Source organism: Suricata suricatta, chromosome 2, assembly GCF_006229205.1.
Source record: "Suricata suricatta isolate VVHF042 chromosome 2, meerkat_22Aug2017_6uvM2_HiC, whole genome shotgun sequence".
In the NCBI taxonomy this organism is placed as follows: Eukaryota; Metazoa; Chordata; class Mammalia; order Carnivora; family Herpestidae; genus Suricata; species Suricata suricatta.
Window position 1 is genome coordinate 54,234,487 of NC_043701.1, and position 12,559 is coordinate 54,247,045.

Below are 12,559 nucleotides of genomic sequence, written 5' to 3' on the forward strand. Positions count from 1 at the left end.
AGACATGTCTTTGGAGTTGTCAATATTAAATATAAAACTTTTATTCTACCAAGGTTTGCTGAAGGTTAAATAAGTTCATGTTATTTCTTAACAATTTGTCAACAAAAAATGACTTTAAATGATGGTTAATTTTGTCTGTCTCAAAGTTTTCATGGGTAATTGTTAAAATAGCTTTCAAAATCTTTGGTAACATGAAACTTTAAAGTTTCACTTGGATGTTAAGTTGGATTGAATTCATTGGATATCTGAATCCTTTAAGTAAGATAAAATACTGAAACATTATTAAATAGGAGGTTTGTTCTTTGGCTTCCTGTTGCAGAGAAGCTGAGAATATTTGGATCTATTAGTAAACATACTTTATGCTTGATCAAAAGATTGTAATATAGAGAGACAAATGTTTTTATAAATTATAAAATGTATTCATAAATTTCAAATCTAAAGAATTCTGGTGTGACAGTTCACAATCAGTTGCCACTTAGTTTTCACTGGGGACAAAGGTATTTTAAAAGGTTAAATTTCTGATAAATGTAATTAAAATTGATAGAGATAAGGAAAGCAACTCTGTAAGCAAGAAAAAGAAATGTGTTTTTGAAAAGAAACATATAAGGAATGGAAATATATTTTGTTGAAGGGGGAAACAAAGTAATTTTGTCCTAAAATAAGACTGGTTGTTTAGAAAGAAATGACTTAGGATGAAGCCTGAATAGAAAAAAAAAAAATTTGTAGAAGGCTTATGAAGGAAAATCTTTGGAAAAGAGTTTCATGAGCGATCAGGACTAAGGTTAAAATAAATAGATTTTAAAAGTACACTGTACAAGATTAAAGTTCTGCTTTACTCTGTTAAAAAGAGACAAAGTTTTCTTGGATTTTTGGTTTACACTTGATAAGAAATTGTAAACTAAGTTTGTTTGTTTGTTTAATTGCCCGGAAAACCAATGTTTCTATGTTTTGTCTTTATCAGGTCTCTGGTTACTTAAGAGAGTTAAAATTCCTCAAATTAAAAGAGCGAAGTTTTGCTAACAGCTCTATAACCCTACATTTTTGCCTTTGGAATGGCTTATTGTCACCTTTGTTTGATAAATAATTAAGTTTTAAGTTTTATAATGATGTGTAATCCTATTTGGGCATGTGCTTTAGAACTTTCTAAGCATTAGAGGGCACCTGGGTGGCGAAGTCAGTTAAGCGACACTCTCTTGTTTTGGGTTCAGGTCATGATCTCAGGGTCATGACGTTGAGTTTTGTGTCTGGCTGCATGCTGAGTGTGGGCCCTGCTTGAGATTCTCTCTTTCTCTCTCTCTGCCCCTCCACCACTCATTTTCTCTCCCTCCCGCCAAGGGAAACTTTCTGAGGGTTTTAACAAACCTCCTCAAATTTTGAATTGCAAATAAAGTCTTCTTGACAAATTATGCTTATTTATTTGGTATGTCAAATTAACATGGGGAGGGGGAGGTTAAGATGACGGGGTAGTAAGGGAATCCTGAGCTTGTCCCTGAAACACAGCTACATCAGCATCAAACCATTTTGAACACCTAAGAAATTGATCTGAGGATGAATGCAACAATATGTATAATTCTGGCGAGAGATCTTGGCAGGTGTGCAGTGTAGAGAGGTGAATTGGGGGAGAGAAAAGCAGCAGTGCCATGGAAGATAGGGAGCTGTTTTCATGGAGAAAAAGGAAGAGAAAGGGGGAGAAGTGCCATGCATTGAGATCATACAAGAAAAGAACTCTCCCTGAAAGTAGCTGGAGAGAAAGTGTGAAAAAACTCACAGGAGACTGGACAAGAAATATGTTCCCCAAAACAACCAACAGGGAAAAAGGAGAGGGTATCAATACTTCCAGTTTTCTATAAACAGTGGAAGGCAGAGTCTGAAGTTTCAGAACTCAGCCCCTGGTGGTGCTCTGGCAAGGAAACAATATGAATCTCTGGGAGCAGGCAGTGTAGTCTGAGGAACCCATGTACCTCACAGGGAGAAGGGGTTCTTCTGCTTGGAGTGAATTTGGTAGAGTCGATATGGCCTCTAGGAGGTCAAAAGTCCCAACAGACCCCAGAAGCTACCACATTTACTGATACTGGAACAAAGATGACAGAGTGCAGTAAAACCTGATGCAGGCTATGTGTTGTGATTTGCCAAAAACTCTGAGCCTCTGCTGCTACACAATCACATGAACGTTTTCTGAGACAAGTCGGTACCTGGCCACAGCCTGGCGAGACCCTCCCCAGAGGATCAGTGCAGTTCTAAGCTGCAGGGGTCTCTGAAGTCTGGGGTTGTGAAACACAGGCCCATGTGAGGTAAAACTCTGGAGGGAGGTGCTGCCTGACAGGCAGACAGCTTTGACACAGATGGGGTAAATGTGGGAAGCAGACTGAAGCCTGAGACAAAGAAAGAGTGATTGATCTCTCATGTGTGAGAGCACAAAATTCCTGTGCCAGAGACTAGAGACTGGGGTGAAGGGTTTTCACCTCCAGCACCAAGTGGCGAATGGAGACCTTACACCAAGTCCTAACCACCTGTGCCCTCCAAGCACATCTACCAGAAGACCAGCACAAATACCTTTTGCCCATTTAGTCTACAAACCAATACTGTGCTGCAAAGTTTCAGTTTTAAGTGAAATTGGATCTAGCTTCATTCAGGTTTCATTTAGTTTGCTAGATCATTTGTTTGTTCATTTTCTTTACTTTTGTTTCTGTTTATGTCATTTTCTTTTTTTCTTTTTTTTCTTTTTCTTTCTTGGATATAGAAAGAGCAAAATTTTTTAATGTTCTCATTTTATTTTATTCTAGTTTATTATTTTAATTTTAAAAATTTTTTGGTTTAACTTTTTTTCTTTTTTCTATCAAGCTGTTCTCAACAAGCAGACCAAATACACCCAAGATCTAGCTTCCCTTATTTGATTTTTTTGTTTTGTTTTGTTTTTAATTATTATTTTCTATTTTATTTTTTCCTTCCCCCAAAATTATTAGATTGAGGAAGTCACCCCAATAAGAGGAACAAGAAGAAGCAATGGCCAGGGATTTATAAACATAGTTATTAAATAAAATATCTGAACCAGAATTTAAGAGTATGATTATAAGAATACTAGCTGGTGGAGTCTTTCGAGTTTCCATGTCATCTGTGAAGACTGAAAGTTTGAGTTCTTTCTTGCAAAGTTGTATGTATTCTATGTCTTTTTGCTGTCCGATTGCTGAAGCTAGGACTTCCAGTACTATGTTAAACAAAACTGGTGAGATTGGACATCCCAGTTACATTCCTGACCTTAGGGGAAGGCTCTCAGTTTTTCCCCACTGAGGCAAATATTAGCTGTGGATCTTTCATATATGGCCTTATGTTACTGAGGAATGTTCATTCTATTCCTACTTTCTTGAAGGTTTTTATCAAAAAAAGATGTTGTATTTTGTCAAATGCTTTTTTTGCATCTATTGAAAGCATCATACAGTTCTTATCCTTTCTTTTACTAATGTGTACTAATGTGGTGTATCACATTGATTGATTTGCAAATATTGAACCAGCCCTGCAATCCAGGAATAAATCTCACTTGATCATGGTGAGTAATTCTTTTGATGTACTGTTGAATTCTATTTGTTAGTATCTTGTTGAGAATTTTTGCATCCAAACAAATAATCCAGTGACTGAAGGGGCAGAAGACATGAATAGACATTTTTCCAAAGAAAACATCCAGGTGGCTAACAGATATAAGAAAAAAATGCTCAACATCATTCATTGTGAAGGAAATAAAAATCAAAACCACAATGAGATATCACCTCACAATGGTCAGAATGGCTAAAATTCACAACTCAGGAAGAAACAAGTGATGGCAAGGATGGCAAGAGAAAAATGCTTTGGATGTCTAATTTGTCTTACATTCCATCAACCCATATAGGCCCAGATTTCCAGAATACAAGTTTACTAGTCATCTAGGAGATATCTGTTAGTTGATAATAATTGTGATGATACTAATCCTGGGCTTATAAGAAAGATCTGCCCAAGTTCACTTCTAAAGTCTCAAACTCTTCTCTAGGACCTTCATCCAGAATTAATAGTGACCACCTCTCCCTTCCCACACATTCTGGCATGTTCTAAAAATCAGTGAAATAGGTCTATCAAATGTGTTGCAATCAAGAAACTGTTGCTAATGAAATGTGAGTCTGAACCAAAAAAAATTGTTTCTTCATTTGTAATCTTCTACCACTCCAAATAAGTTGTTCTTTCAACACAAAATAAGAAGGTTTTTTTTTTCTTCTCTTCAAGTCTTAGGAAGTCAGTAAAAGTAAAACAAATAAGCAAATGAATAAACAAAAAAAAGCCCTCGCAGTCCCAGGTGTGCTCAGGAAGAAGTGGCGCCCACTATGACATAGCATGAAACCAGGGGAGGCCTTGGGTTGCAGCTCTGCTGCCTCAGGAGCAGTGGGATAATCAAACATACCATATTGGCCCAATCAGAGAGTGGGCAGCGATGTGGGAAACAAGGCAAAAGAAAAACTTAAATTTCCTTACAATATACTGTCCATTGACAAACCCTTGAAACAGGGAGAGTGACATTCCTCTAGGAACTTAGCTTCATCAATGATAACACTTAGCTAAGAGCAAAAGGCAATCTTAGCCTAACATTAACCCAACCTTCAGGATTCTGTGAGTCTACTTTAACATATAAAAATTTCTTTGGAAATGTCCTTATCTCTACTCCCCAAATATATGTTAGCAATCATTCTCCAAGCATATGGCCCACTGATATACATCTGAAGAGTCTCATGACTAAGGTTTTATTAGACAGAAATAAGTAATTTTTTCCAAACAATAACTAGCCCCCTAAAGTTCCTGGAAACTGTGCTTCCCAAATTTGAGACTTATACTATCCCTAACTCCCTCCCAACTTGAAAGTATATAATCAGTCATCTGTCAAAACCCCAGTGCAGCTCTTTCTGCCCACGGGTCCTGTTCCCATACTTTAATAAATCCACCTTTTTGCACTAAAGATATTTCAATATTTCTTTCTCGACCATTTGCTCTGAACCCCAAAGTTTCCACACCATTTTGGTGCACAACATGGGACCTGAGTCTTCTCATTTGACTCTGAGCCTTGGTGCAAACTTGGTGAGTATTTTCTCTTCTCTTTCTCTACTTTCACTTCAGGGGTTTTTCAAGGAGTACAGTTTTACTGGAACACTTTCATGTTGATTGCTCAGGCTACAATCCTCTACCCCATGGCTACTCTACAGGGAGGAGAAAGCTGCCTTTTGGCTGGAAGTCGGCACCATGGCTGGAATGGTCATAAGACTCAGAAATTTGAAGCCCTCTCTTTACTCTTGTCCTTATACAAAGTTGTCAGTCTTGGGCATGGGACAGCCCCCTAAGTCATCAGGATGGCTGCCAATTTTTAAGACTCTCGTGTGAGAGTTCCTCTGCATTGGGCTAAGTGATCCCCCTCACTTCTCTGTTCTAGCAACTTCTGGTTACAAGACCACTCTACTCAGAACCAGCTGAAACCAGTGCCTGATTGAATTAAAACCCAACCAAGGACCATTTCCTATGGAAGTTGACTGTGAAAGACTACATGTGTGGAATGTTGCTTAGACCATGATGGGTTTTTATCTTTGCTATTTGCTGTCAATGTCCCCTGCAACTACCTAAATTACAAAATTGGGTAATTTCCCCTTGTAAAACTTTTCTAGTGTTTTCTAAGAATTAAAAATGGTAGGTTCTTCAAGGCAAGGCACAACACGGTATCTTGGTCCATACACTGGCATTCATTTTGGAGTCTAAAATGCAATGAGGAAGTAGGGGAATGCTAGCATCCCTCCTACAGAGCCTCTATCAGCAGGGCAGTGATCATAGTGATTTTATTTGAGGGATATCTCAGGTTGCTTTGATACCAAGAACCTCGGACATATCTTGCATAGGACACCACCCAGGAGTTAGGGGAAGGATTCTCTTGGTAATAGACCTTCTCTACTTTTCTAGGAGCAGGCGATCTCCTTCTTCAGTTCCTAACAACTCTCCTTTAAGATGCCTTTTAACCCACTGGAAACCCAAGGTAGACTAACCACAATTTGCTCCAATTATAGCCATTTACCCAGGAAATGAATGAGGGAGAAGGCCCCTTATCTATTAGGAGGAAGGAGAGTGAGAAAAGGTCAATGTCCTCTTTGTTAGGAATGGCCTGTGTTTCCTCAATCAACTTGTCTTCCCTTAGAAAGAGGCCTTTTTAGATAATTATCATCCAATATATCAGAAGAGAGTTAGTTTCTTTCTTTGTTTTTGAGAGAGAAAGAGTATGAGTGAGGGAATAGGGCAGCTGGAGAGAGAGAGAATGTGTGTGTGAGAGAGAGAAAACCTTATGCAGGCTCCAGGCTGCACACTCAGCTCAGAGCCCAACACAGGGCTCGATCCCATGTCCCCAGGACCATGACCTGAGCCCAAATCAAGAGTCAGACACTCAACTGACTGACTGAGTCACTCAGCCCCCCACCCCCACCCCCTGTGAACTATTTGGATTGCAAAATTTATAAAATGACTGATCTCCTGTAATACTGCATGGCCTCAGTATGATCTATCAGTTGGAATCTCTATAATTTATGTGTATTTTTTAAAGGACAGAGGGGGAACATATGCCAGAATTCATCTTTGCTTGAATATAGTTAGACATATAAGAAAATAATTTTAACATTATGCTGAGTGAAAGAAGCTGGACACAAAAGCCACACATTGTATGATTCCATTTACATGCACAGCAAGACTAGGCAAATACACAGAGAATTAAAGGAGATTAGTTGTTGCTAAGGGACGGGGAAGGGAGGACTGAGGAGTGACTGCTTAATAGGCATGGAGTTCCTTTTTGGAGTGATGAAGATGTTTGGGAACTGGGCAGTGGTGGTGATGGCACAACATTGCAAATGTACTTAATGGCACTGAACTGTACACTTTACTATATACTTTAAAGTGGTTAAAATGGTCAGAAAAAAAAGAAACTTATTTAAAAATTGGTTACCTGCATGTCAAGTAGGAGAAAATGGGTGAGTGGGGACAGAAATGGAAGGGAGGCTTTCAACATAAAACTGTATACATTTGATTTCTGAACTTAAAAACGAACAAAACCCAATTCATTCTCAGCCTGCATGGATGTCCTATGTAGGAGGTGGTTCGAATATTTTGATATAATATTTAAATAGGAATACAGCTTTTTATCACTCCAGGAAAATTATTCATACTCTGGAAGCTTGGGGAAGGAGTGCAGTCTATAGACAAGAAGCGGTAGGAAACTGAGCTGATGGCTGTGCAGGTTAATTAATTAGCACAAAATTGCCTACCCTATGCCAAGGAAGACAAAGATCCCAGTAAGCCAAGAGAAACCATCCCAGAACACAGAAAAGCCATGAGTAGAACACTATCTTTATGTAAATGCAGAATTCATCATTTGAATCCTGTGGCTTTCTCTTTTTTTCAACTGCTAAACTGAAGGAAGGCAGGCAAATTCCCTTGCCTCTTCCCCTCGTTGGGGATCAGTACCTCACCAAGCAACCTGGCCATCCCCTACCCTGCCTTCAATCCCCCAAACCCAGAAAAACCAGCATATATACACTGTAAATCATTAATGCTAGCTGAATACAAGCTAATGAATGAAGGACAGGTACTAAAACCAGAAACCGTTAACAATGAAATTTGGAAAGTGTTATTTCTGTCTGCTCATTGCAGTTTCCAGACTTTGTGTTTTGGTGTTTATGACGTGACGTGCCTATCCCTTTTGCCTTGAAAAGGAAAACTACAGCCAGAGAGGCCTGAGCTCCCACCTAGAACAGGCGTTGGCAAAGGTTTGCTCTAAAGGGCCAGACTGTATATATTTTAGGCTTTGTGGGCCATACAAGTCTCTGTCACAGCTACTCAACTCTGCCGTTGAAGCGTGATAGCAATAATACACAACACAGAGATAAATGAGCATGGCTGTGCTGCCCGTAAGACATACAGATAGGGGACGGGCCCCAGGGCCTGGCATGTAGGCTGCACTTTGCATTGACTTAGGTAAAGGAACTTGGCCATGTAGCTTAAATTCTGAGCCTCATGAGTTATAAAAGATGAAGGAAAAGTTCTGACTGCATATGGCCTCCTATGGGAATTATAAAAAGTAAATGGAATAAGGAATGTAAACTTCCTAGCATCAGGCCTGGATATTGCTTGCTTAATAATTAGTAATATACTTTTTTGAAATCAGTAAAAGAGACTTTCCAATGTTAGTAGCCCAGTATCATTTCACAATTTAAATAAAAAAGGTAGGCTTAGGGGCGCCTGGGTGGCTCATTCAGTTAGGCATCTGACTTCAGCTTAGGTCATGATCTCACGGTTTGAGGGTTTGAGCCCTGAGCTGTTAGCTCAGAGCCTGGAGCCTGCTTCCGATTCTATGTCTCCCTCTCTCTCTCTACACCCCCCCCCCACTTGTACTCTGTCTCTGTCTCAAAACTAAATAAACAAAAGAAAACGTTAAAAAAAAAAAAGGATTAGAAAAGCCAAATGGGATTAAGAAAAGAGAATTTAAGGTGTCCATGCCTGTAACATCCATGGGTGTTGCTGGCCTCAGGCACAGCTGGACAGGTTTTGCATGTGCTACTCCGTCCACCTGAAATGTTCTCCACATCCTTGTGTGCCGACAGTCTTTCTCAACCTTCAGATTTCAGTGCATCCTTTACAGAAGACTTTCCTAATTTCTTGACTAGAAAACTCTCCCTAGAACAAGATTTTAAAATCCTCTTTTTAGCATTCTTCATAGTTGTGCTCTAATATTTACTCTTTGAGTACCACATCTCTTCCTTACTAGTCCACAAGCTCCAAGAAACTTTGATATGCACAGGAGCCACCATGCAATCTAAAATGCAGACTCTGGTTCAGTAGGTGTAAGGTGGGCCTCAGAACTTGCATTTCTAACACGTTTTTAGGCCATGCCAAAGCCAAGGCTGATGGTCAGCACACCACATTTTGAGTGTCAAGGGCCTAGTTACCTTAGACCTCTTATTCCCTTCTTTCCCATTAAATCCCTATTAATTATTTTTGCACAGAGGTGTGTCTGGTTCTTTTCCCCTTCAATCCGTCAATCTAGGTCCCCAAGGCTTCTCCTTCTAGCAGTCAATCCTCCTATCCCGCTCCATCTCCAACACCACCACTGCTTACGGACTGGCTCAGCAAGGAGTTTCCCAAATAGAAGCCGTCTCTTGAGGAACTGTAGAGATTGTTGGGATTTAAGGGGCCAGCACAGTCCACTCCTTTTTCTCCTTCGCAATTCTGGGACCAATTCAGCTATAAATGTAGGAGAAAGACTAAGTTTCTGAAAAAGGATCAGTTTTATTATATAAAGATGATTGGGGAATGTGGTTGGGATCTATTCCCAAATAGGTTTGCTACTCTACTTAGAGAAACTTTCTTTCAAAGCTTCAGGCCACCCTACTGCGGAGGGAGAGCCTCCCCGTCCCCTACCACATGGGCAAATGGAGAACTCTGGTGCACCTGGAGGGTGGTTGGACTATTTCTGCTTGGTGTATTTTTCAGCTTTACCACTAAGGCAGGTTGCTTCTTCTGCAGAAGTGGGTGAGGGAGAGAGAGGAATCAGGGCATTACGATAAGTTACTTTCCTCCCACAAGACCCCCTAACAGAGCACTAGTACAGTGGGATAAAGGGCTTTTTTTCTTCTAGTTAGACAAAAAGCCTAATTTGTTCTGAAATCTCACTAAAATTCTCCTTTTCTCACTAGGCCTTCCATGTAAGTCATGGGAAAAAACATACGTCACCATCTTTTGGGTAAACAAATGGCCGGGGATACTTGTGGCTTCTTTACTTCAGTGAAGCCCTGGAAGAGAGTGATGATGGGGGTGGGGGGTTCATGTAAGGAGTATCTGGGAAATGCTGCAGTAGGGTGGGGCCAGGATGGTTCCAGCAGCTCCAAAGGAAGGTGATGGCAGTTGTAAACAGCAGAGCAAGGACTCCTGCTCCGTCTCTCCAGATTCCATTTTCTCCCATCTCCTCTGCCTTCTCCTTCTGTAATTCTTACCAATTAGTAAAACTAATGGATGTTCACATTTTAATCTCTTGAACACACACAAAACAAGCTTCAGATGAGTAGTCATCCATTAGTAATCACATAACCCATGACAAAGATTTTGACCAAACTTTAGTCAGGCTCCTCCGAACCCTCATCTCAAAACTAGGCCTCAACCTTTGGATTTCCATGTCTGTCTTTGCATCACACAATTCAGCAAAACTCAGTTCCGTGAGAATCCCTACCCTCAAAAGCTGATCAAATCCTTTGTCCCCCACCCGTGGTATCTGATCACACAGGCCTGCCTTCAGCAAGAACTTACCAAGTTTAGACAGAATTTCCTCCCCATGTTTCTTCTTAGTGGTTTTCCATCCACTGACCCCCACCCTGCCCCTTGGCTGTTAAGTCTCCCACTTGCCCATGCTGTATTTGGAATTGAGCCTGGTTCTACACTGAGGTCTGTTTTCATCTATCACAAGCCTTAATTAAATAAAACTAGTTTATACCACTTTCTGTCCAGCTCTGGTTTTGATACCCACCCCCACCTCTGATATCGAATATGGCCACAATTTTTGAAACAGCAGAGTTATCAGGCGCAAATGGGAGAGGCTATTGCACTACATTTTTAATCACATATTTGCCTCATGCTAGATGCTATACAGCATACAAAAACAGATAAAATATTTCCTGGCCACAAAGGATATTTGATGTGGATGATAAAACAAGAGAACCAACGGACTAATATTTATTAAATTGTTTTACAGGGCAAATAAGAGACCAGCCTTGAGGAGTTTTGGTTTCTACCTTGAGGTATATGGTGACAAAATAATGGAAATTGAGGTAGAAAATAGGGTGCTGTGACCAATGACTTCCCTGCTCCTGAAGTGGTTACACCTCACAAAGGGAAGGTAGTAGGCACAAAGCAAGAGGGAGACATTTACAAAGGCAAGAAATCTAACACAAGCTTCAAAGAAAATGCAACACAACCACCAATGAAATGCAAGAGCAGATTCCTGGGAATCAGCTCTGCCTCAAGTTCAGCAGTGTCTCAACAGGAGCAGTGAAGTCTAGACAAGCCAAGGGCTGCAAGTATGAATACGTTTGTTGGCTCTTAACAGGACGCCTCCTCCTTGGTCTCAAGTCTCATTTCCTCCTGGCATCTTTCTGAGTGCTTTATCTAAACCGGAAACCTGACCACACCACTCCCCTGTTAAATAACAGCCTTCGGTGCCAAATAACTAAGACCCCAGCTCCTTCATCCGGCTTACAGGGACCCCACAGATTTACCCTCTGGGACTCCCTCCTCCAGAGGCACGGCTCTAGCAGCACTGTTCTCAGGGTGCTCGCCAGCTTGTTTTCACTTCCTTCTCTTTGCTCAGGTCAGCCCTCTGCCAGGAAAGCCCTCCTCTCACCCTTACACAGCTAACCTAGTTAGGAAGATCTGTAGGTTTCCCCTGAGCCTTCCAGGGGCAGATCTCTCTTACTGGACCTATTACATTACAGCGACCAGTTTGTGTGACTGGTTTGCTTTCAACGAGGTGAGTTATTGAGGAAAGTGGCTCTGTCTTACTCATTTTTAGAATCCCCAGCACCTAGCATACTCACCCACTGACAGTTTGTTGGGTGAAGTAGAATTCCTTAAAGCGAGGAAGAGGCTTCCATACACTATTTTGCAGTGGTTCAGTGCATGAGTGAGATTTAAAGGCTGGTTCTGCTATTTACTACCTGGGTGACTTCAAACAAAATTTTCCAATATGCTAATGAAAACAAACCTGATAATACCTATCTGATAGGGCTGTTGGGAAGAGTAAATGAAATCAGGCATATGAAGCACTTGGCTCAGCTCAACTAAGGTTAGTTCTCTCTTCATCCCTATATATGCGTCCCAACTCCCAAATACCACTCCCAAAAGAGCTCAGGACAGTAAGCAAATCCCGTTTACCCAAGATATGTTTAATTGTAAAAATAGAGATAGAGATCAACTCTTCATAAGAAGCAAACTATGGTCCGGTCTTAGACGTGCCGCATGGTTCCTCCTCTTACTTCTCTGAGCAGCAGTATTTCTGGATCTCTTCTGCAAGCCACAAGCAGTGCAGGATGCGCTTCTTCTCAGCAGCCAGCTCTTCTTCAGAGAACTGGCCCAAGAGTTTCTGCACAAATATATTTTGATCTTTCAGGAAAATATTCTTATTGACTCCTACATTTGGCATATTCTCCAGGGATCCAGATTTAAAATGGAAGCTTAAATGTCTGTTTCGTTTGAGACCAGGCCCTTTCTCTTCAATCCATGTGAGTGGACTGCAAAGACAAAAGAATCATAAATGTTAGAGATTACAAGGGAGTGCAAGTGGATGTTTGCTGGCCCCTGAGAACCTGGTGACAGGTCTTCATTTTGTGCCCATCTTCCCTGGAGCTGCTGCTCAATGTCGTGGCTCAGGTGCCATCTTGACCTCCACCAGCCTCCCAAAGGGCTTAGGTGTTTATTGTTTCCAACTTCACTGCCAAATAGTCCATTTAATTTTGCCACCAGGCAAGGGAATTCA

At 40.9% G+C, this 12,559-nt stretch overlaps 1 protein-coding gene across 1 annotated transcript in view; it reads right to left on the reverse strand.

Moving 5' to 3' along the window:
- Nucleotides 1-10,745: 10,745 nt before the first annotated feature.
- The window catches only part of BLVRA (biliverdin reductase A), a 62,197-nt gene continuing 60,383 nt past the window's right edge, over nucleotides 10,746-12,559 (reverse strand). Inside the window, exon 8 of the mRNA XM_029926480.1 lies at nucleotides 10,746-12,314. Within this exon, the coding sequence (XP_029782340.1) occupies nucleotides 12,056-12,314 (259 nt within the window). The 3' untranslated portion in view covers nucleotides 10,746-12,055. The remainder of the gene's footprint in view (nucleotides 12,315-12,559) is intronic.